At 42.6% G+C, this 24,814-nt stretch overlaps 1 protein-coding gene across 2 annotated transcripts in view; it reads left to right on the top strand.

Annotated features, from left to right (window-relative positions):
• Positions 1-24,814, top strand: part of VEPH1 (ventricular zone expressed PH domain containing 1) — a 223,136-nt gene that overhangs the window by 75,630 nt on the left and 122,692 nt on the right. For both annotated transcript variants that reach the window (XM_055321784.1, XM_055321783.1), the window contains exon 6: positions 18,999-19,219. In XM_055321784.1, coding sequence (XP_055177759.1) covers positions 18,999-19,219 — 221 coding nt within the window. The remainder of the gene's footprint in view (positions 1-18,998; positions 19,220-24,814) is intronic.

Raw genomic sequence — 24,814 nt, 5'->3', positions numbered from 1 at the left:
GAACTCCCAACAAACAAAAGTCCATAACCAGATGGCTCGAAAGACAAACACTACCAAATATTTATAGAAGAATTAATACCTATTTTTCTCAAACTATTCCGAAGAAGAAGCAGAAAAGCTTCCAAATTCATTCTGAGACCAGTATTACCCTGATACCAAACCCAGAGAAAGACACTACCAAAAAAGAGAACTGGCCAATATCTTTAAGGAATATAAATGCAAAGTCCTCAACAAACTATTAGCAAATTGAAACCAACACTATATTAAAAAAAATAATGCACCACCATCAAGTGGGATTTATTCCTAGGATGCGGAATTGGTTCAATATTCTTAAATCAATCAATGTGGCACATCACATCATCAAAAGAAGAATTAAAAAGTATATGATCATTTCAATAGATGCAGAAAAAAAAAACATTTGACAAAGTTCAACATCCATTCATGATAAAAACTTTCAATCAAGTAGGTTTAGAGGGAATATACCTCAACATGAAAAAGGCCATGTGTGAAAAATTCAAGCAAACATCATACTCTATGGTGAAACACTGAGAGCTTTTCCCCTAGGATCAGGAACAAGACAAGTATGTTCACTCTTCACCACCTTTATTCAGCACAGTACTGGAAGACCTATCTACAGCAGTTAGACAAGGAGAAGAAGTAAAATGGGGCGCCTGTGTGGCTCAGTCAGTTGAGCATTTTGACTTTTAGTTTTGGTTCAGGTCATGATCTCAGGGTTGTGAGCTCAAGCCCTACATTACGCTCCATGCTTGGTGGGGACTCTGCTTGAGATTCTCTTTCTCCCTCTTTCTCTCTGCCCTTCCCCTCTCCCTAAAAAAAATGTAGAAATTTTGCACACCAGAAGAGAGTGGAATGACATGATCTCCAAGTGCTAAAAGGAAAACACTTCCAACCAAGAATACTCTACCCAGCATAGCTATCATTCAGATGCAAAAGAGAAAGAGTTTTTCAGACAAGCTTTTGCTGTCTGAAATTAATAAATAAATCTTGAAAAAGAAAGAAAAGACATCCAATTTGGTAAAAAGGAAGTAAAACTTTCACTATCACAGATGACGATACTGTTATTTAAAAACCCAAAAAGACTCCAGCAACAAAATTCTAGAACTGATAAATGAACTTGATAAAGTCGTAGGATACAAAATCAATATGGTAGAAATTTGTTGCATTTCTGTACACTAATAATGAAGTGGTAGAAAGAGTAATTCCAAAAGAGAATCCCATTTACAGTTTCTTGAAAAATAATAAACTACCTGGGAATAAACTTAACCAAGGAGGTGAAAGACCTGTACTCTGAAAACTATGAAATGCTGACAAAAGAAACTGAAGATGAGACAAGGACATAGAAGGATATTCCATTCTCATGCATTGGAAGAACAAATATTGTTAGAAAGGCTGTACTACCCAAAGCAGTCTATAGATTTAATGCCATCCCTACCAAAATAGCAATAGCATTTTTCACAGAACTGGAACAAATAATCCTAAAATTGGTAAAGAACCACAAAAGGCCCCAAATAGACAAAGCAACCTTCAAAAAGAACATAAGTGGAGGTATCACCATCCCAGGGTTCAAGATACACTACAAAGCTGTAGTAATCAAAACAGTACGATACTGGCACAAAAAAATGGACACATAGATCCATAGAACAGAATACAGAGCCCGGATAGAAACCTGCATTTGTAGGTCCAATTAGTCTCTGACAAAGGAGGTGAGAAGATGTGACGGAGAAAGTCTCATCAATAAGTGGTGTTGGGAAAACTGGATGTCTACAGGCAAAAGAATGAGACTGGACGGCTTTCTTACACCATACACAAATAATAAACTCAAAATGTTTTAAGGCCCTCAACGTGAGACTTGAGATCATAAAAATCCTAGAAGAGAGCAACACTATTCACTCGTAAGTTTTTGTTAGGATTTAATGAATTATATGCTATGGAACAGTGTCTGGCAAATGGTGGACCGTCAGTAAGTCCAAGCAATCTAATGTATTACCTCCTCCGTGTTGCTCAAGACTTCCTCATTTGCATTTATTTGGATATAGACTGAAGCCTAAGCCTAACAGATTGAAATTAGGGAAGACAGCAGCCAGGGAGATGGCCTGCCTCTTCCCTGCTCCTCCAATGAAAGAGGCTGAATGGATGCGTATCTGTGGGACGACTCCAAATACGGACAGATAGGAAAGAAACAGTTACCATAGGCAACTGCATGCATCCTAAAGGTGCCAAGCAGAATTGACCGGATCTTTTTTCTTTGTTAGAGAATAATTGGTCTGTGTAGATTTTTTTTTTCCTGAGTGGAATGTATATCTGCTTTATATTTATTTTGTAGACAATTATTCCTGAGGGGAATAAGAGTAACAAAAATAATAATAAAAGCACATTTCATAAAAAAAAAAAATTCTAATTTAAAATAGGCCTTGTGTTCTTCGGGGGCACTGAAAGTGCTTTCCATAAAGGGCAGGTCGTCCCCAGCTCCTCACCTATAAAAACAGCTAAAATAATTTTGCAGCATTTTTTAAAAGCTCTTATTAACTAAATATGAAGTGGTTTAAATTAAACCCAGACCAGATTGACTTTTTTTTTTTTTTCGGTTCATGGAGAACTGAAATAGAATATTTCAATTCTAGAGGCTTTTATTTTTTCCATCATTTTCTTGACTCGTTGGACATGCAAGTGGCTTCGGCCCACTGGGTTGGATCCTGAGGTTATTGTAGACCTCTTACCCAATGTGGGGTAATGTGGAAAGGAGACTCCATTAGGAATGGCTTTGATTTTTTCTTTTTCTTTTTCTTTCTTTTTTTTTTTTTTTTTTTTTGGAGAGGCTGAATTGCATTCATGTGTTCTGTGAATTACCAAAGGCCCAAGTAAACAAACCAAAATGATTTTATTTCGCAGTCCAATGCTAACTGGGACCCAGCCTCACTGGGAGGCCCGCGCTGGTGTGTAGCACACGCTGTGTAGACACGGGCTTTCCTATGCCAGGCTGGCGAGGCACAGACCCAGTGGTGCAGAGACAAGGTGCTTTAAAGTGCTCTTTAGAAATGATTTAGCACATGGAAGGATGCCGTGGCCAGTTGTTTTCCGAGCTCGAGACCGACAGTGCACACCTGCGAGGAATCAAATGGCCTGCCCTCCCCGGCAGCCGCGGCCGTGGGGGTGTTAAATCCTGTGGCTGCAGCCTTGTTTTCCTAACCGGCCGGACTATGCTGGCCGAGCACCAGGCTGTCTGTGACATCCTCTCTGGCTCAGAGTCCCGGGCACCTTTCAAGTAAAGAAGTGACACACATCTTGCCCAGGTCGCATTTCTGTGACATCCGGCAGGGGTTTCCACAAAAACACTTTCAGGAGGAAAAGGAAAAGAACGACAAAGGCAACTGACACCCACATCACTGTCCTCATCCTGCCCGTGGAAAAACATCCTGGGAAATAGGAGCTGGATGGATGATTTGCTCCTTTAACTTGCAAATCAAGTCTAAGGGATCTGGGGGGCCCCTCGTTAGAGGAAGAGCCTGTGGCTTAAAATTGCACTTTTGCCAAAGATGGAGAATTTAGGTAAAACTTTGGTGGGCTTAGTGGTTTTGAAGGTTCATTTTTCTTAAGCCTTGGTCTGTGCTTAATACTAGAGAATTGTCATCACCTTTTCCCCCCCCAAAAAAATACAATTAGCTCTCTTGTTTTCTTACATCGTGAAATGGTTACGTGTGCTAATGGGAAATAGTATCAATAATAAACCCCTCCCAGAGTGTAAGGAAAAGAAAGCTTTGAGTATGCATGGAATCAGGTTGCAAATCATGGTGCTGCTAGTCCATATCCTCCCTCCGTCCAGGACACAGGGCTGAGTCGCTGATTCTTTCCGGGCGCAGGCCCCAGTGCTGATGACAGGGGCCCAGAGAAGAGGAAACTGTGGTCCTGGCCCGAGAGGGGCTCCCAGGGAAGGTGGGCCAAGGGAGATGGACAAAGAGATGGTTTGAGTTTGCTTTGGTGTGCGTTACCCCGTTCTGAACACATCGGGAAGGAAGCAGGTAACTGTGCATGGGGGAGTTGCGTGGTTTGTCAGCTAATAGGGTCATGTCATGGGAGGAAGGGGAGGGCATAGCACGTACAGTAACAGGCAGCTGGGGAAAGACCTCGAGGCTTGTAGAAACCATGAAGAATTTGAGGGTCTGGAGCACTGAAGGACTGCTGGGGTGAGGGGGGCATGAGGCTGGTCGGTAGGCCGCGGCTAGATTGCAAAAACTCCTCTTTGATTAGCAGGTAGTTCCTGTCCTCCGCCTTCCCTTTCCGAAGTTATTCATCCCTGGTGCTCACATGACCTTGGAACAGTATTTTGTTTCCCTTCGCATTGGCCACTGTGCACCTCAGAGCTCCCAAGAAACTAAGGAGCCTGCCTGGTAAAGGACAGACAGTCCCTGCAGATAGTCCCAGACGTAGGGTAGGAAATAAGGGTTACAAAAGTTACATGTTGCAACCATTTTCAACAATGTCTTGTAATTATGGACTGTAATTCAGGCCAAGACTGACCAGATTCACCGAGGGCCCTGGGCTCCTGGGCGAGCCGGGCAGCCTGACAAAGCTAATGGTGCGGCGGCAGCACCCAGACGGCCAGTCTCGCCTAGGGATGGAAAGCTGGAGGGGTCAGCCTAGGACCCCCCCCCAAACTGATCTTCCCCCAAGGGGGACCATTTGCCTTTGTCACAGCAGTATCTGTGAGGAAGTAGGCGAGGGCGTTTGCCCCGGAAAGTAGAAAGCTCCCACCCAGGGACCGTCCCTGCAGCCTTGAACTCAAGAAGCGATTGAGTCCTGGGTTCACCTGAAGGACAACTGAGCCTTGGCAGCAGGTTGGGGGATGGGGTTGGAGAGGATGGAGTAGGTGGTGATTCCAGCTCAAATCCTGCTGCTCTTGTACGAAGGCAGCGGCAGTCCTTGCCCTTCCCGCTCCCCCTCCGACTTGAACCACTGGGGCTCAAGCAGGCTGCTTCCAGGGCCGGTGTCGGCACGTCTAGGCCTGTGGCTTTGTTCACCTTCACACCACTGTGCTAACTTGCACGACTGCATAGAGACACGAAGAACCAGCTCCCCCCCACGGCCCTCCACCAATGGTGCGCACTGAGGCAGGTGCCTCAAATGCAATCCCTGTTGGCAGCACTGCCAGGCGCCCCATGTGAGCTACTGACCTCTGCACTTTACTCCCCTGCTCGGCTCCTGCAGCTTCCAAGTAGTTGATTGGCGCTTCAGTCATCTCAGGGATCCTGATCCAAGGACAAGGCATTCCCATGCGTCCCCAGGCCACGGTGATCCCCCTGCCCTGAACACATGTGTGACGTCTTGCATGTGCTTCTCATTTAGACTGGAACTTGACTAAGCATCACTATCTTGTACTAGTAAACGGCAGCAGATGACAAGGCAGGTTGTGTTTAAGGAAGGCCAGGAAACCTACAGGCCTTGGGTCCTGGTCATGGCTGGTGGCTGCTGGTTTTCAGAACCTGTTGGTCTGCTTCCTGTGTGGTGGCCAAAGTGTGGTCCTCAGACTAGGAGCACTGGGCATCACGTAGGAATCACAATCCAGTCTAACAAGATCCCCGGGTCACGTGTATGCCCATGAAAGTGTAAGAGGTACTGCTCTCAAGGAGCCAGACCCTGCAGGATTTATCTGCCACAGAATCCCTCAGAGATGTACTTATCAAAAAATTTAAGCCCGGATTTCTTTTGCAGTGAGTAGGAGTTAGGAACTTGCTATTGGTTCATTGGACTCAGCTAACGCCCCTAAGAAACCATACATCTGACAGCCAGCTGATGGATGGGCTGTCACACCAAAATGTTCCTGTTAAGGTTCTTAGCATTAACCAGAGTGATGCTTGATATCCGCATGAACACGGGAAGATAACGCATAAGAGATGAGACTGGGAAGGGTGTCTTGACGTTGGTTTATTTCTTGTTAAGTGATAAATAAATCTCGAGTAGATAAAGATATAGCTGTTGCTCTTCAAGGCTAGTACGTTAGAGAGGACTGGAAAATAAATGTCCCCAGGACGGGAGTAAATGGAAATGGTCACTCTTCAAGGTTACGTAGATCCCATAGAGTTTCAAATATCTGGCAGTTCACCCAGAAAAGTGGAAAACAAGCTTTCCTAACTGTCTCATGTCACTGAGGTCTTTATTTCCTGAGGACAGCTCATTTTAGAAAACTCCTACTGCGCTCTCCATTCTCCGAGGATTTCTTGCAGCGACGTCTGCTTTGGAGGCAACCTCCCTCCCTTGCAGACAGCGACCTTTGTGATGAGGCTCCGTGTCTCACTCAAAAGTCCCCTTCTTCTTTCGAAACCTTTCTTTCCCACCTTCTCTAGGACAGCTCTCCATTCCCAAGGCACTGTTTGGTTGCAAACTCTCCCTCCTCCGGGTCTGGTAGGTACAAATTCATTGGGCAGGAAAGGAGGGTGACGAGAGGAAAGAGTAGAGGTTACAAAGATCTTCTGAAGGAAATATTCTACGTTCCTTCACCTTACAGAGGGAGAATGACCTTGAAGGCAAGATGCCTGGGTTTTAGTATCTCGTGTGGTCGATACGTGGGCACAGTAGATACAGTGAGGTGACTCTTCTGTTCTGCTGTTGAGAAATGGCAAGAGTGAGCCATGCTATGGTCTGAATGTGCATCCCTCACCCCATCCAATTCACATGTTGCCACCTAACCCCCAAAGTGATGGAATTAGGAGGTGGAGCTTTGGGGAGGTGAGTAGGTCATGAGGATGGAGCCCTCCTGAATGAGATTAGGTCCCCAATAAAAGAGACCCAAGGGAGCTCTCTTGCCCCCATCCTCCATGAAACCAAACACCACATCTATCAGCACCGTGATCTTGGGCTCCCTGGCCTGCAGAACTGTGACAAATAAATGTTTGTGGTTTATAAGCCACCCAGCATGTGACGTCTTGTTATAACAGCCTGAATGGACTAAGACAAAAAAAGGAGTCCACTCAAGATCTCAATGCAACCCCATCGAAGAATCCTAAAAGACTGTTGGACTCTGTTGCCACTGTTACTAGAAGTCAGCTCACAAATAAGTGGAAAGCAACTTGGAAAGTAATCGTTCTCTTCAGGCTGGTGTATTTCGAGCTTTTGAGCACACACGGTCAGACATGCGTCCCAAACCCCATGCTATTCGCTGCCCTTCGCATGCATGGTTTTATTTACTTGTTTATTTATGCCAGTTACGTTTAAATAAAGGTAAATAAATTTATGTCAGCAAGAAGTTAAGGCAGTTTACTATGAAAATGTAGCTTGCTATGAGACCAAAAATAATTAACCCAAGGCAAAAATCCAATAACCGAGAGGTAAGCATCGGGAGGATGGGGAGCAGGGTACGGGAAAACCAACATCAAACTCTCCTGGCCAGTCTCAGGCAAGATTTACGCTTGCCTGAAAACTGCATTTTTCTGCTTTTATTCTCTGCCGTAAGTAATGAAATAGTACCCAGATATTTGCCTCTAACCTATATTTTAGGAGCTAAATCTCAGCTACCATGAATAAAACATCCTGGCTATTTCTTACGAAAATAAGGAGGTGCAAGGAAAGATAGGCATCTAGTGTTTAATTATATAATGAGTAAATTATGTAATGAATAAATTATGGAAACTTCAATTGTAGCTGGTGTGTAATTCAACTGAGTTAAATCTTACCACATTGCTCCTTTTCTAATGAGCAAAAGCATTTTTTTTTTCCTGGCAAAAAGCTCAAACACAATTTCTCTTTTCTTTTTCTTTCCTTTCCTTTCCTTTGCTCCTTCTTTTCTTTTCTTTTCTTTTCTTTTCTTTTCTTTTCTTTTCAGGCCCATAATAAGCATCTTTCTTCGAAATGGTTTCCATGATTGGGCTAGAAGGTCTGTGGTTACTTTTTCTATCATTTTGCTATTACACTACATTTGCCAAACATATATTGTGTAATTAAAGATGGGCTGCTTCTTGAGTTCTCTAGAAATGTTTCAACGCTAAAGGCCCCAGTGGTCTTTCAAAATGTTTGCTTAATTGATGCAAAAGAAATAGTGGAACCATTGTTCAGGGTAATCAGTGAAAAGTCATTTACATGAAGGGACCGTGGTGTAGTGGGAGAAGAAATCCGGGCTCAGTATAATTCATTCTGGGCCCCTTGTGCCCACACAAAAGATTTACCTTTGGGAGGCTAAGTTCCCAAGCCCCCAATTTTTAGAGAGTGAATCCAAACTAAAGAACCTCTAAATCTTTTATCAACCCACAAAATAACACAATGTTAGAAGCGCAAATTAGAAGGGCTTCTACAAGCTTTAACATCTGTATTTGGGACTCAATGCAAAGAAAAGATGCTAGAAAATAAACCCTCAGGACAAATGGAGCCCAGTCTGGGTTTTCAAATATAATTGTGGCCACGCTGAATGCCGTTTTAAGAAAAGTAAATTTATTTTTAAATTGGAAAACTTTATTTGACAGCAGATCATGTCCAGTTTTTTCCTCTTTAAAAAAAGTCACACGAAAAATATAATTTATTTGGCTACATTACTGTCTCAAAAAGCAAAGCATAAAGGTAAGCTACCTTTCACATTCTATTTTAAATTCTATTTTAAATATTTCTATTTTAAATCCTAAGTCTTTTTGAGGAAGACATAGTAAGCTCCACATTTAAATAAAAGCCATAATTGGTTTATAAATACAAAAAGTCATACTTTTTTTTTTAACAAGGGTGGGGTTTATTTTGGCATTCTGTGCCAAATGCATGCAGTTGAACTCAGTCCAGTTGGTCCTTAATTTTTGCCATGTTACAAAATTTGAGGTTCATTCAAAACAAGGGATACATCTGTTTTCATCAGCTTTTTCTTGACTTTTATTACTGGGACTTATTTTTTTAAATTGTTTTGCCTAGATGGTATTGTTTTACTAGGCATGATTTATTACTCTCCCATGTGCCCACGGAAACTGTGTGTTCCTAAAATAATGCAAACTGAATCAAAAACAAGAAGAAAAAGATGGGAACTTATTTCATTTACATTGGATTAAATAATCATTTAGAATGTGTGAATACATTTTACATTGCAACAGAGTTTTTATCTATCAATGGCAACAAAAATATGTCCAACAACTCCAAGCTGATACACAGAAAAATTGGGGCGTGATTAGAGAACAAAAAGAAGAACTGATGAATATGACTTTTTGGAATGCTATTTAAAAAATCAGCTCAAAAAGTTAAAAACCCCCAAAAAACAAAAATAAACAAAACAAATCAGCTCAAAAATTGGAGGATTATCTAACAGAACATTAACAATGTTTTATTTATTTATTCCCTACTTTGTTCCACAAAAGAAGATTTCAAGCAGCTTGCCTTTTCAATGTTCTGTTAAAAAATCTATCAAATCTTAGCTTTTGATATTTATAAACTAATGACATTTGATGCCTACTTACTGTGCAAGTATTTTGCATACATTTTTATCCTAGTTTTTAAGATACGCTAGAAGAGCATATTTTTGGGTTACATAACTTTTAAAGAGTAAAATTTATTAGTTGTACAGTTAGCTTGGCATTTATAGATAACTGGATAGCTTGACCATTACTGCTTGGCCTACTTCAATAACAGTAACTTTTTGTGGGGTTGGAAATGGTAAAATAGTAAAATATTTTTGCTTTAGACACAGGAAAGTATTGGAAAAGACTGGATAATAATTGCCAAGAGAAAAAGATCTAGATAACTCTAGATAATGAGCTAAAACTTGGTTCAGATCACTAAGAAAATCTTAAATTGTAGAGTGTTTTTATTTAAGAGTGTAAAATTTTTAAAAAGGGAAACAGACTTTTTCAGTAAAATGTAGAGCATATTTTACTTCTAGGTCAACTTTTGTTGTAGGTTAACGATACAGTGACCCATATTTGCTGATACTGAGCTGATACTGGGGTTTTGGACATTTCTAGAACTTCCAAACCTTTGTCAATTCACAAAAGAGGTTAATTGGGGAAAATTGAGGAGACATAGTGCTTCTGAGACAGCTTGTTTTAGGTTTTGTGATAATTCAAATATGTCAGCATTTGCATTTACAATTTTTGACACTCAGGAAATAATGGGTAACATTTATTTAGCATTCCACATGCCGAGTATTGTTCTGAATGCTTTGTTTTTAACTTCTTGAATCCTTGTAGCCATTGGATGGGGCAGGCACTGCTTACTAATCTGTTTTATAAGCCAAGCCATGGAGCGTTTGCCCGAGGTCCATGAGTGGCCACCACAGTGCCAAGCTTCAAACTCAGGAAGGAGCTCCTGAGCCCACTCTGTGAGCACCACACTACCTACCGCCAGGCCTGCTCGGACGAATGAGCGTGGATGGGAGGGCCTTATGTGGTCCTGCCCCCGTTCTGTTCCCTGACGGTGGGGTTTGCTCTGTGAATATTTATCCAAAGAAAATCTTTCACATATATTGGCAATTTGAACAGCCAGTACTCTTCTTATTTGCTTTGCTGGTCTTTTACTTGTCATTTCCATTTTCCATGAAGGAAAGAAAGCTTCTGGAAAGCCAAATACTTAACGAGTCCTTTTTTTTTCAAGAGATTTTATGCAGTGGAACAATTTAGATTGTTGCTCGAAGGTATCCCAGAAAGAGCTATGAATCTCCAGGAGGGGACCGAGCAGGGGCTAGAATGAAGAGATGTAACACGCTGCTCAGACAGACCAGCTGAATCTAACAGAAAACCAAGGCAAACGGGTCTCTTGCGACTTGGACTCAGTCATCATTTTTGATTTTCTAAAAGGGGGATTATAAACTCATCAGTGAATAGAACATTTGGAATTTCTTCTTAAAGGTTAATTTTCAAATTCTGAGTAGAAAACAGAGTAGAAGATACGGAAAATCTTCCAGTACAATAGGACAAAGAACCATACACTGTCAGCAAGTGCAACTTTACCTGCTCCAGAGTGATTCCAACTGATTAAAATTTTTTCTCATAAATGAGTTACGATTCTCATTCACTCCATGGTGCAGTATGCCAAACCAAATGGATCCATCCCCCTGTTTTAAAATGGCATTTTTCTAACATCCTTCCCCCCCCCTTTTATGTGGAGAAGCAAGCAAGCAAGCAAGCAAGAAGGATTTCAGAATTGATCAATGTTACCCATATTTTTGTCTTCTTCTATAAATAACCGAGTGGTAAGCAGAAAGCAAATGGTGGTCTTCACTCTGCACACCTGAGTTGGGTCACATACACAAAACGATCTATAATGGGCAGGAGGATTAATATGTGGTGAAAAACGGAGGCCACATGGATTTAGATGTGTAGTGACTTGCTACTTACAGAAAACTTCAATTAGTTTAAAGGCAATAAAAGAATCTGCCGATAGTGGAAAGTACAACGAAAGACAAGCTGGGAGATGTGCTGGAGACCAAACTCAGCCCGACCTTAGTAAAGGTGAACTTGCATTTCTCCGGGCATAACCGCAATGGCTTATGGAAGGTCACGTGTTAACAACTTAAAATGTCTTTCAACTCTGACCAACCAAGGTAAAAGCAGATATTTCCTTTTATAGGAGATCCACAAAGATCTGAGATCAATTGATGGATTTTCCTACCAACCTACCAACCCATTTTCCTCCCTTTCTTCCTACCTTCCTTCCCTTCTGCCTTCCTTCCTTCCATCTTCCTCATTGATTTCATATTTGTGAATTCCCCTACCAGTAAAATGTGTTTGTAACCCCAGATCAATACTCAAGGTGTTCCTGAGGTCATCCACACACATGCACAGAACAGCCAAAAATTTGAGCCACCGGACCCACAGCTTTCCAGGTGAGGTGGAACAGGGTGCTGCTTTGCCTCTTGTTTCAGCTCTTATACTGTAAATAAGTGTCTGTTCTTTTCACGGTCTATTTAGTGCCACGTTTTCCCTCATCTTTGTGTTTCTTGCTACTGGTTTTGCTGTTTAAAATGTCGCACAAGTGTAGCGCTAATGTTTCCAAGTGTAAGAAGGCTGTGAGGTGCCTTATGGAGAAAATCCATGTGCTACCATAAGCTTCACCCAAGCATGGGTTACAGTGCTGTTGGCTGGGAGTTCAATTTAAATGAATTAATGATACATAGTAAGATGTCTTTAACACACATGAAACAAGGCTATGGACTCCTCAGTTGTTGAAGATGTACGACCAGAGGCTTGTGACCACATCACCCTGTATTTCCCCTAGAAACAGTGCTTCTGTATTTGCTAATTCAGTGTTCCTACTGACTTTGTAGAACATAATTACCTTGAATAATAATAATTGTGTGTATACACACAGATACACACACGGAGGTCTATACAGTGATAAATCATCGTATCGCCAACAACGGAAGTCTGTAGACTCACAGAACCCTCTGAGCTGAAATAATCTCCCACCTTCTCACAGACTGCAGCATAAGGTGACCAACTGTCTCAATTTGCCCATTTGCCTTTGACTGAGGGGTGTCCCAGGATGAGGGACTTTCAAATGCTGCAGCTGGGAAAATCCCAGGACAAACTGGAAAGAGTTAGACCCCTACTCTGGAATTTCTCAAAGCCAAAGAATTAGGGTTGGTGGGGGGTGGTGGGATCCTTCAGTTCTTGCTCTGGAGCTAGTAGTGCCACCATTATTAGGAAAGAGACTCATAAAATACATATACCCAAGCCATTAAGCGCCCTGGGCCCTGCTCATGCTTCTAAGGGTTCATGAACAAAACTTGGGGCCTCTCTGGCAAAGCTTTATTGAGAAAGCAGTGACAATAAGTTCATTTGATCTACATTTCTAATGGCCCTTGTGTCTCTTCGGTGTGTACAGACTTCACATTTGAGCTGTGAAGAAATATAATGACGACCCAATAAATAAGCAAAAATAACAGATGCCGAAGAAATTAAATATTTTTTATTCAGGCACCTAAATATATTCTTTTCTTTCTTTCTTTCTTTCTTTCTTTCTTTCTTTCTTTCTTTCTTTCTTTCTTTCTTCTTTCTTTTTTTTTAATATACTCTTTTCCATGACTTTTTGTACGTTGATAAATGGTAGAGGAGAAAAAGTGTGGATTTTAGGATTTAATCTACATTTCCTAAATCAACAAATTCTCAACTTTTCAGAGATTTGTGTCTATACAGTCTGGTGATTCTCAACCCTGACTGCACATTAGGAATTATCTGGGAGGTTTCAAGAACTCCTGTGCCTGGACTCCACCCATCACAGTGAATTTAAATAAGAATGGGGCGTGGGGGGGGGGGCTTGCTGGGCATTATAATTGTTCTAAAAAGCTTCTCAGGTCCCCTAGTGTGCAGCCTGAGCTGAGGAGCACTCACAAGGAAGACGGTGTTGAGAAAAGGTGTGGGAGCTTCCAGGTTCAGCAGAGAACACTATGATCAGCTGGTGGGGTCTGCAGCAGATGGGAGACAGGGACCGTTAGGGCGCCCGGGGCCTGGGGCTGTATTACAAACCATCGTTGTCAGTCCAGGTGAAGTGGAAACATTCAAACTCTGCAATCAGGCGGCTCCTGATTCTCTCCTGGCTCCGCCACCATGGCCCTCTTACCTGGGTAACGCCGGTCAGGTGATTAGCCCTCTTGTCATCAGAAACCTCATCCCGAGAGCCCCTGTGCAAGATCTGTTGTGCGGATGGAGGCAGCACGTGCCGAGGACCTGGCACACGGGGGGTGCTTAATAGAGGGAAACGATCGGCATCTTCGCGGGCGCCCGCATTTTCATTTTTGGCCACTTTCTGAGTTGCATTCTCTTATCCTGACAAAGAATACCAGAGGAGCTTTAAGGGATGGGAGTAGCAGTATTTTTAAAACAAAAACGAATAACTGATAAAAAACAAGTGGTATGGCCAAGGCAATTTTGTAAGCACATAATCTAGCTCAGGGTTCAGCAGATTAGTGCCGGTGGCCAAATCTAACCAGGCCCATTCATTGACTTGTTGTCTGTGGCTGTTTTCCCACGACAGAGATCATATGGCCCCTAAAGCCAAAAATATTTACTATCGGGTCCTTTACAGAAAAAGTGTGCTGACCCTCAACCCTAGTTCATCAGTTCTCAGTGTGATCCCTCAGGGGGTCTGTGAGGTCAAAGTTATTTTCACAGTAACACTCACACATCATTGACCTTTTGCATTGGGTTGGCATTGGTGCTGGAAGGACGGGAGCGACAGTGGCTAAAGCTAATGCCTTTGCGCCCATCCAGACAATGGCCCCACAATGCACTCTGTGTCCTTTCCCGCCACACATTTGCAGGAAAAAGCAAACAAAAGCCAATTTTACTTAACTCTGGGTTTCTTAGCTTTGGCACCATTGACATTTTGAGCCAGACAACTCTTGGTTGTGGGGGGCCGTCCTGTGCCTTGTTGGATGTTTATCAGCTTCTCCGGCCTCCACTCACTCCATACTACCAGCCCTTTCTCCCATTCCCCAGCTGTGACAACCCAAAGTGTCTGTCGCTAGAAACTTTTTTTTTTAATTTTTCAGTTTCAGCTTAATATATGTGACAATATATGGCATATTTGAGTAGCTATAACTCAGATAAACAAAAATTCTTTGGGGTCTTTTATCATTTTTAACTGAGTAAGGAGGTTCAGAGGCCAAAAAGTTTGAGATCTGCTGCCTTATTTTATATTCACAGAGTATTTATGATGTTTATATCACCAAATCAAAAATAACGAAATGAAAAGGACCACATAAGTGATGAAAAACACGATGTAGAAACAAAAAGTACAAAAATATGTGTGTGGGTGGGTTTGGGTTTTTTGATGGGAGGGACTGCGGGTATCTCCAGTGACTACACAGCTTTAGAGACGAAAGGCATGTGTGACCTTAGGCAAGTTAGTCTTCTATTTGTGCCTCAGTTTCCTCCTTATAAAATAGCAGTGATCAAGTACTCACCTCAGAGTATTATTGAGAGGATTACATGAATAAACACATACAAAGTGTGTAGAATGGGCTTGGCACTTAGATTAAGTGTACTCTGTGGGTCAGCTATTATTACTTTTACAATAAATAATTTGTCAGAAGAGATGAGGTCAGGCCTGCAATTAGGGCATACAGGTGCTGCTGACCTTACCCCCAGCGGAGTGATGGAAAGCAGAAAAAATGAAATCACTGGCTCCCCAGAGAGAAAATATCGCGGAGCCGAGAAAGAAATCAGAATCTCCTAAGCCCCTTCTTACCCTAACGCCACACTTTCTAATCCAAAATCACATCTGTTACCCCCGTAAGGTACATGGACGTGCTCCAAGGTTTCAAAACAAACGATGTGGGGTTGGCTTGGTTTCATATGTTAGCTCCAGAGCAGTTATAATTTTTCTTGTTCCCGCACTGTGATTAATTTTCCCTTCAGCTCAGTTTGGCTGCCAGAAAATCAGCCAGGATTGTGTTGGTTTCAACAGATACCCATTCAGTCACTCTCACCTTTAGGGAGACACAGGCTTTAAAGAATGGGCTGTCTGAGTTTTATAGTGAGAAGAATCCTTAATAAAACCATAGGGACACTTCTTGGATAAGCAAATGAAATATTTGTGACATAGCTTGAAAAAAAATGCTAAAAATGAATCTGATTCTGAAGGTGAGGAAGGAAGGGACTTGAAATTTGACATTATGTTCTCATGTCTTCCGCCTCCCTGTATCCAGCAGGACAAGTTCTACTGTAATTGTTTTCTGTGGCCACTGAGAATGTCAAGTGTAGACTCTAAAACCCAGTTAAATCGGAGCATCACTGTCTCTGTGAGATCTGACTGCCCCACACTATTTAATGTTGACGCCCCCCCCCCCCGTGGGACACCCCAACCCGCTACGTTTTTCTTCGAGGCGTATTTCGTCATCCAACACATTATATGTTTTATATAAGTATTTTGTTTACTATCTGCTTGCCGCATTGTGATGCCGGAGGCTTTTATCCTTTTCCTTCAGTAAAGTGTTCCTGGCTTCTGAAACAGAGCCTGGCACAGGGTAGGGACCCCCACATTCAGCTTTTGCTTTCAAACAGGGAATGGGAAATGCCCCTGTGATGCCTTGCATACTGTGAAGTCACACATGGAGACCTTGCATGAATGAAAGCATCTATGTTTTACAAAAAAACCTATTAGACTCCAGAGCATTTCACTGTCATTCTGTAACCTGCCAACTGTAGGAGCCAAAATATAAAGTGAGCTGTCAGGAACTTGTTCCAATGGTCTCTATTTTTTAGTCTTCTAATATTCTCGCCCCTTAATGGATAAATGTCTCTTCAATTAGATGTCTCGCTCACGAAGTGAGCCTCTTCCCATACACCCAGATGGAGCACGTTGACTTAGTGATTCTTTAAAAATAATTATGAAGGGATTGATTGGCAGCTGCCTCCAGATCCCCAAGAGATGTGTTCCAGTACAATTGCACATGAAATCTTTGAAAACCTAGTTAAGTATTAAAGACTAGGGAACTTCACCACTTAAATCTGTTCAGTAATAAATATTTCTTGTAAAGCACAAAATTCCTTTGCAACTACATATTTTATTTGTAAAGTCATATTTTTGGCATATAAGTTTCATTTAAATTAGTGAATCAAGACTCATACACTGGGTGTAGACTCTACAGGCTCAATTCTCTGCCAGGCTGGTGATTGATGTTGAGAAATAACCCCTTCAGGAGACTCAACTGGTACACATAACCATTAGTGAATTATGAATGGAAGGGGGGGATTGCAAGTCCCTTCGAGGCAGAGTCCACCTCTTATTCACCTTTGTCACCTAGAATCTAGCACAAGCATGTTTTAGGGATGCGATACCTACCTGGTGATTAAATTAAAGCATGAATACACAAATGATCAAATGCAGTCAAGTACTCATGAGACTTTTTAAAAGTCTATAATGCAATGAAAATTTGGACCGAAAAGGTCATTAGGAATGGCTTTATGGAGTAGATAGGGTAGGAGTTATGTCTGGAAAGAAATTAGGGCTTCAAGTGCTACAAAGGGTCAAAGGGAATAGCTAGCTAGAAAAGCAGTTTAGACCTATACACCTATCCATCAAAAGGATTTTGAACATCAACATCTAGCATATATTTATTTATAATTATATGTATATTCTACTACATTAACATAATGAAGTTTTTAAATACATTTAAAAAATGGGATTCTAAAGGAAGAATTAAAGATGAAATAAGCCATATTTTAAATCATCTTTATTAATTGTATATCATTATTTATATTGCATACAAATCATTATTATTTTTTTTAATTTTTATTTATTTATGATAGTCACACACAGAGAGAGAGAGAGGCAGAGACACAGGCAGAGGGAGAAGCAGGCTCCATGCACCGGGAGCCTGACGTGGGATTCGATCCCGGGTCTCCAGGATCGCGCCCTGGGCCAAAGGCAGGCGCCAAACCGCTGCACCACCCAGGGATCCCCAAATCATTATTTATATTGGGCATGGTCCAATTATCCTTTGATAATTTTGAATTTTTGGCTAACTTCCAGTCATGTTGGATGAAATCATGGTGCCTCCTGGCTCATGAAGAGATAGATATAGGAGACCTATATCTAGACGTTTACTTGTTACTCATTCATGCCTGCGTTGTTCATATTGTCCTTGATCTTCCATTTCTCTGAAGGAACCTATTTAACCTACTTGTGAGCATTAACTTGGTCAAAGGTAGATAATATGATCCGCTCACTTGACCAGGCACATGGAATCTGTAACATGTTGAACGATGCTTAAAACGAAGAAACAAGTGAGAATATCCTGTGGAGAGGAGGTAAACCTTGCACACCATGGCCCTGTCTGACAGAAGGATGGATCAAGGGGGCCACAGACCAGCCGCCTCCTTGCAGGCAGAGTTATTGAGTCACAGACATGGAGACTGGCCTGAGGAGGACACAAAGTTAGGAAGAGTAGATGCCTGGGGTCAGATCTTTAATGGTAGTTGAGAGGTTATGACTTGACAAGATAGGCATATGAGACTGTGTATTTCTAAGAAAGGAATAACGGGGGAAAGGTTTTCATTTAAAAAAAAAAGGTTCTAAAAATCAGAAGAATACTTAAACTCTCATGCCAATTCAGAGGCACCGTGAATGAGACATTATTTAGCTTTCCCCAGCTCTCCCAGTTCCCCATAGAATCGTCATCTGTTGGTCAGGGGACTATGTTTTTCTTTTAAAACACAGATTTTTGTTTTTCATTATTCTTTTGTTCCCCTCCAGCTTTAATTAATGTGTAGTTGACTAGTACAACCTTAAGATGTTTAAAAAGTACAATGTGGTGATTTGATACACATATTCATCATGAGATGATTCCTCTACGTTGAGTTGGTTGATGCATCCATCACCACACATATTTACCTTTTCTGGGCAGCGGGGGCAAATGGGGGGGCACAGGTAAATGAGAACATTTAAGTTCTCCTCTCAGCAAATTTCAATCATACAATACAGTGTTATCAACTATAGTCACCATGTTATACGTGACCTTATGCAACTTATAGCTGAAAGTAAGCTTGTACCCTTGAACAGCCTCTCTTTATGTCTCCCACCCATCCCTGTCCCCTAGTCCCTGTTTATATGAGATCAACTTTAACTTTTTTTTTTTTTTTTTTTTTTAGTTTCCACATATAGATGATACCACAAGGTACTTGTCTTTCTCTGTCTGGCTCATTTCACTTAGCTTAATGCCCTCTAGGTTCATCCATGTTATTGCAAATGGCAAGATTTCCTTCTTTTTTTGTGACATAATTATGGATGAGTAGTATTCCAATGGAATACTACATTTTCTTTGTCCATTCATCCTTTTATGGACACACTGGCAGTTTCCATGTCTGGGCTAGTATGAACAATGCCACTATGAACGTGGCAGTGCAGAAATCTCTTTGGGATGATTTTGTTCCCTTTGGATAAATATCTCGAAGTAGGATTGCTGGCCATATGGTAGTTATATTTTTTCATTTCTTGAGGAACCTCCATACTGTTTCCCATTGTGGCTGCACCAATTTACGTTCCCACCAACAGTGCACACTGTTTTTCATCGTTCTTGGCAGGAGAGAGCCAGAAGCTGCCTGCCATTCCTGGTGAGTCAGTTGGCCAACATGGAACATTCGTTTCATCATATTCTCCTGCTGGAGATCAAGAGCATCACCGATACTTTCTCCTCCATCCTGGGCCCTCAAAGCAGAGATATCTTCCGCATGAGCAACAGCTTCACCACTGTTGCCAGGCTCCTTACACAACAACTGGAAACTGCCAAGGCCAGGAGCAGCAGGTAAGCAGGAGTTCCTGTGTACCTCAGGGGTGTCATAAATCCATGGAGATGTAGTGCAGACAGTAGGCACTCAACTCCCCAAAGAAAACTAAACCCACTATCTCAGTGCAGAGTAACCCCAGAATAAATGATGGCCTTTGCCAGAATTTTTTCTAAATCAGTGAAAACCAGAATGCAACCAAAAAATTTCTAAAAAGTGCACAAAATGTGGCAAAGGAATAAGAATGTGGTACAAAGCCTGCTTATATCCCTCACTTATTTAGTCAACAAGCGCTTAGCAATTGCTTACTCTGTACCAGGAATTCTGCTAGCAGCTAGACATAGAGAGGGAGAAAAAAACATATTCCTTGTACCCAAAGAGCCCACTGTCTAACAGAGGCAATAAATACTTGAGTGGGTAATTAGAGAAGAGTGTGAAAGTCATGCTTAATCAAGATCCTGCCGAGGAGTCTGGGAATATAGAGGTAGGGATATCTATTTCTGCATGGAATGAAGAGGAATAGGAGACTTAGATCAGGAAAGGTTCTCAGAAGAGATGATATTTTGAACCAAATCCTAGGCTCCCTTCTGGGCAGCAATGAAAGAGCACAACACTTTCTAGAAACAGACGTCATTTTATATGGGTAGGGTGTGTGTTAGAAGGAGAGCAACACTAGGTAATGCCAGTGAGGCAGTAGGCAGGGACCACAAGACGGTGGGCTTGACACCTTCCCAAGGAATCTGGAATTTACTCTGTAGGCTCTGAAGAGTCGCTCTAGGGGTTCGTACATGGCAAAGTTTTATCAGAATCCATGTTTCAGGAAACTCCCTCTGATTCCAGTAGAGAGAATGTCTCAGGAAGAGGCAGGCTGATGCCAAGTCCAGGGAGGGAAGGCCAGAAGAGTGTCCATGGGTATTGCCATAGGGAAACTACTGAAGGTTGTGGTGAATGAACTGGAAGTGGTATGGCTGGGAAGAAAACAATACCTGGGGTTGAAGGGAGAGAGTGGATACAGTACCTCAAACTGGCCAAAGTTTGTGGCAGAACTTTGTTTAAAAAAAAATAAAGATCATGCAAGACTGAGGGAGGGAGTCTTCTGTCTCATTTTGCTGTATTTTGAATAGGGAAGCACTTGGAAAGTTCTATAACTCTTAGAAGTCAAAAAACAATTTCAAATATGTGCTCTCACTTGATCCTCATGACCACTCCACAAGGTAAGAAAGGCAGGTGTCATTATTCCCATTTTACCAAAGTAAGAATACAGGGGCCGAGGTGAGTTAAATGTCCTCCCAAGGTGAAACAGTGACTAGGTGACAGAGGACAGACTGAAACCTTATCTTCACACTGTGCACTGCGGGGTGTTCAGTTCTAGAGAAGGGGCAGAGCCCATTTGAGACTAGTGTCAGATTTTGTGAGTTTTGGGGATATCAAATGGTGCATACCATTTCCAGGGTGTATTAAGGATTCCAGAACATAAGAAGCCATTTGGACAAAACAGTGAACATTTAATCATCAGGGTCCACTTTATGTCCAGCTTGGCACAGAGTCTGGAGGTTCCAAGGGACCTAAGACACCATCCCTGCTCTCAAGGGACTCACAGTCAGGTATGTGAAGGGCTTTTGGTAGACGTGCATACAACGGCTGTGGAGCATGAGAGATGTACTAACAGCCAGGAAATTATAGAATGTTTTACAGAGAGGGTGAAATTTAAGTTCATCCCATATTTATTGAGCAGCTTCACGGGCCAGGCATTTCTCTAGGTACTAGAGTAAGCTGCAGAGGATGAAAGAGAGCTCTTCAGATAAGGGTAGAAAGGATGCTTCAAATAGAGAGAACAGCAGGTGCAAAGTCAGAGGGGTTGAGAGTGTACGACCCAAACTAAGGAAGACAGATTATCAGAGGCTTTTACTGGGTCAGGAAGTGAGGGGTTTGTGTCTTAAGCAATAGGTAGCCTTGGAAAGATTAAGATTTTAATCCAGGGAATGATCACAGCTCCTAACAGAGTACTTACCGGATAGGCACTTCAGTCTTCGCTGGAGGACCAGGTAAATGAGGAAGAGGCTAAGGACAGAGCACTGAGTAGATGTGGCCGGAGCAGCAGGATGGCAAGAGAGCGACCCGATAGTTTCGTTGGAACCTTGACAACAGGCTCTTTCAACTGTGAGGGGGGCCCGGGCTAAATTAGGAGTGGAGGATCTAAGAAGTCAGGATATGTCATTTCAATGAGGAGAGCCCAAAGTTATGGGGAGCTGATCACCGACAGGAGGTAGGGCGAGAAGAAGGGGACGATTGTGGATAAGACCCAGAGACGCATAGTTTGAGCGACCGAATGCTCGCGGAAGATGATGCTAATAACCATGAAAAGAGGAGCGGGAGGGGAGCCCAAATGGCAGCACATCTTAGTCCACTACGCACAGAGAATATTATCTAACCAATAGGGTCATCAAAATCAACAATAGCTACTCACCCAAGGAGGACTGCTCACAAGTGCCCTTTTTTTCTCTCAACACCGTAGTTTTACTGTATGTTGGCAAACTGAACACCAATAAAAAATAAATTTATTATTAAAAAAAAACACACACACACACCGTAGTTCTAATCTGTTGTTGGATGGCTCAATATATATAAAGGCCTATAGCTCAGGGTTTCTAATGTTGCTACCATTGAAATTTAGGCTAGTTAATCCTTGGTTATGGGGCTGTTTCTGTGCCTTATTGAGTATTTGCCAGAATCCCTGGGTCCTACCTCCCCCTCAGTTGTGGCAACCAAAAATGTATCCAGACATTGCCGAATGTCCCCTGAGAGACAAAAATCGCTTACAGTTGAGAACTACTGCCATATACGTACGGTATTCAAAAACAGCCTTCTCACAGACCATGACCTGCCTAGCAACAGCCCAAACACAGCAGTATCCGAGAAACCCAAGGCCAGCGTCCTGAAGAGGTGATTTGTCACTTGTGTGCAAGTACGAAGTCACTGTTGGCCGATTTTCATGATGTGGTCTTAGCCACTTGGTCTAGAGCCTCTGCCGCAGCTGTCTGGGGCAGCCGTTTTGTGTCCTGTGCATGGCCAGCCTGCTTATTTCTTCCTCCAACGAGGAGTGGCATGTGTATCAGATGCGAAAGCTTAGGCACATGTTCTGGCCGGTGTCCTGCACGCTCTCTATCGCCTGTACAAGTGCAAAGTTGCAAGAGGCCATTTGGCATCTGCAAGAGCATATATGAGAAAAATATTTGCATAAGGGAAAAAACATGTTACACAAGGGAGTTGCGTTGGGCATTCTCACAAGAAAACTGATCCTTAATAAGGAGGCCCAATCTAGTTAGCAACGAACAATTTCCCCCACGAAAAAGAAGAATTTAGGAGCTACGTACATAGGAGGAAAAAAATAAGATTTTACTATTAAAATATGAATCTGAAAATAAAATAAAATAATAAAATAAGATATGAATCTGTAGGTATGTGAATGCATTCAAGTTTCTCCTCCTTTTATTATTTTTCTGGGGAAAACACATACACAGAGAGAGAAGTCAAACGTGAAGCGATAAAAATGTCACCACTCCCCTCACGTACCGCCACCAGCACCACCATCCCTACTTTGTCAACATTTCTCAATTCAAAATACTCACTTTGCCAGTGTTCAACACTCACTGTCAATCTCCTAATTGACTGTAATTATTCAGTGGGAACCTCAAAATGCTGGTGTAGACAGCCAGCCTTTTGTATTAGCCGTTCATCCTCCCTGGGAGGGTTGCTAAGGCTTCTCTCCCAACATCTTTTTCCTGAATAGCCTTCATTGTGACCACTTAGCTTCAGTCATTTTAATCTGTGTTCCCCAAAGAAGAAAGGTCTATACTTCTGTCTAAAGCACCCAGCAAAGTGTGATCCTTACAATTAGAGGGGAAATGAATAAATGAAGAGAGTTCGAAAGAAAATTAAAGACGATAAAAATCCAAAACAGATGTCATCTAATTTACAAATCTGACATAGCCCAGCAGGCCAGACTTTAGACTTCAGGCCAAAAATACAAGTTTATCAGAAGAAAAAACAATTAGCATCCTAGAGAGAATGAAAAATTGAAGCAGACGGGAGCCTTCTCTGGGCCAAGCCATTCTGAATCAATTGAGTGAGTTTTATTAGATGCACCAGGTAACACATTTGCGCTTTTCTCGTCCCTGTGTTTTAGAAAAGAATGTTCGTATCTAAACAATAAACCAACAGGAGCTAAACAACAGGACAGCCAAGCAAAGCATTTAGAGACCGAAACTAATTCTGGAGAAGCAAAAAGAGGTTAACGGCAGCTGGGGATTAGAAAGGAAGGTGACAAGATCAGGAGAAAGATCTATACCTTTCCAAATCGCGGGAGCCCTAAGTAGCCTCTGGGCAGCCGCTAATCCCTGAACCTTATGCCAACCAGGACCCAAGGGAAGCTGGGGAAGGAGAGGGTGGGCTCCTGGCTGAGCATTCACCGGGTCCTCCGACTAGGAGGCACCTTTGCCGTGCGTGAGGCTCCAGGGAGACTGCCAATCAGGCACCCTCAAATTTGGGGACAGTTTGTCACAGTTGGTCTTAGCAGGCGGTTAGGCTCGGGGCGCAGCTGAGGATGGAAACTGTGCAAAGAAATGGGTTGGCGGGGGCGGGGGGGCACCTGAGTGGCTCAGTCAGTTAAGGATCTACCTTTGGCTCGGGTCAGGATTGTGGGGTCCTGGGATCGAGCCCCACGTCGGGCTCTGCACTCGCCAAGGAGCCTGCTGCTCCCTCTCCTGCTGCCCCTCCCCACTCTTTCTCTTTCAAATAAATAAATAAAAATCTTTAAAAGAAAAAGAGAAAAATAAAAAAAGAAATGGGTTGAGGGGATCAATAAGGGAAATGAGAAGAGACAGGAAGAAAGGATGGTCATCGGAAAGGGCCTAGGGAAAGCAGAGGACGAGGAGGAAGGGCACCTGCACGCAGCCCCAATCCCAGGCCCGGGTGGGGTACGTGGGTGTCGGGTTTTACGACTCCCTCTGATCCAGCTTTTGAACCGCAGCCAAAGCCATCAAGTCATGGAGGGGGCGGGTGTGGAGTTGCTTATAAGCAAAGTTTTAGCACAAAGCACGTGGTTAAAGCTTTCCCAAACCTCTGGCTTGGGTAAGTGGGTGGTATGTTCTTAGTTGTTTTGGTGGTAATGGTGGTAGTAGCGGCGAGATTTCGTGTTTATTCTTTGTTTTTAAGAATCAAGCCCGGAGGTGGGGGTGGGGGAGAATGAAAGGTAAATTATGGTCAAAACAAAAGGGGAGGTATAAACCTGATTTTGGTATAAATGGCAAGAGATGACACGGTGGAGAGAAGGCAGTGGAACCACAGTATGTCAGGGAGGAGGAAGGGAAGACGAGTGAGCAGGTTATGTTCATAGGGAATGACGCCAGGAAATCTGTCCTCCCTGGAGTGGCCCCACAGTTGTGGTTCATCGTAAATTTCATGCCATAAACATCAAAGAAATGCATCACGAAGGGAGACCCGGGGATTTGGGTCGGCGCGTGGCCCTGATGTGTAGCCAGCAAAGACCCTTTTCAAATATTTTGCTGCTCGTGTTGCTGAGGTCCCACCTCGACGTCCCGGGGATTGCATCACAG

This window comes from Nyctereutes procyonoides, unplaced genomic scaffold (assembly GCF_905146905.1).
Source record: "Nyctereutes procyonoides isolate TBG_1078 unplaced genomic scaffold, NYPRO_anot_genome, whole genome shotgun sequence".
Lineage (NCBI taxonomy): Eukaryota > Metazoa > Chordata > Mammalia > Carnivora > Canidae > Nyctereutes > Nyctereutes procyonoides.
The sequence above is the reverse complement of the archived record's forward strand: the minus strand, read 5'-3'. Positions and strand labels throughout refer to the sequence as shown.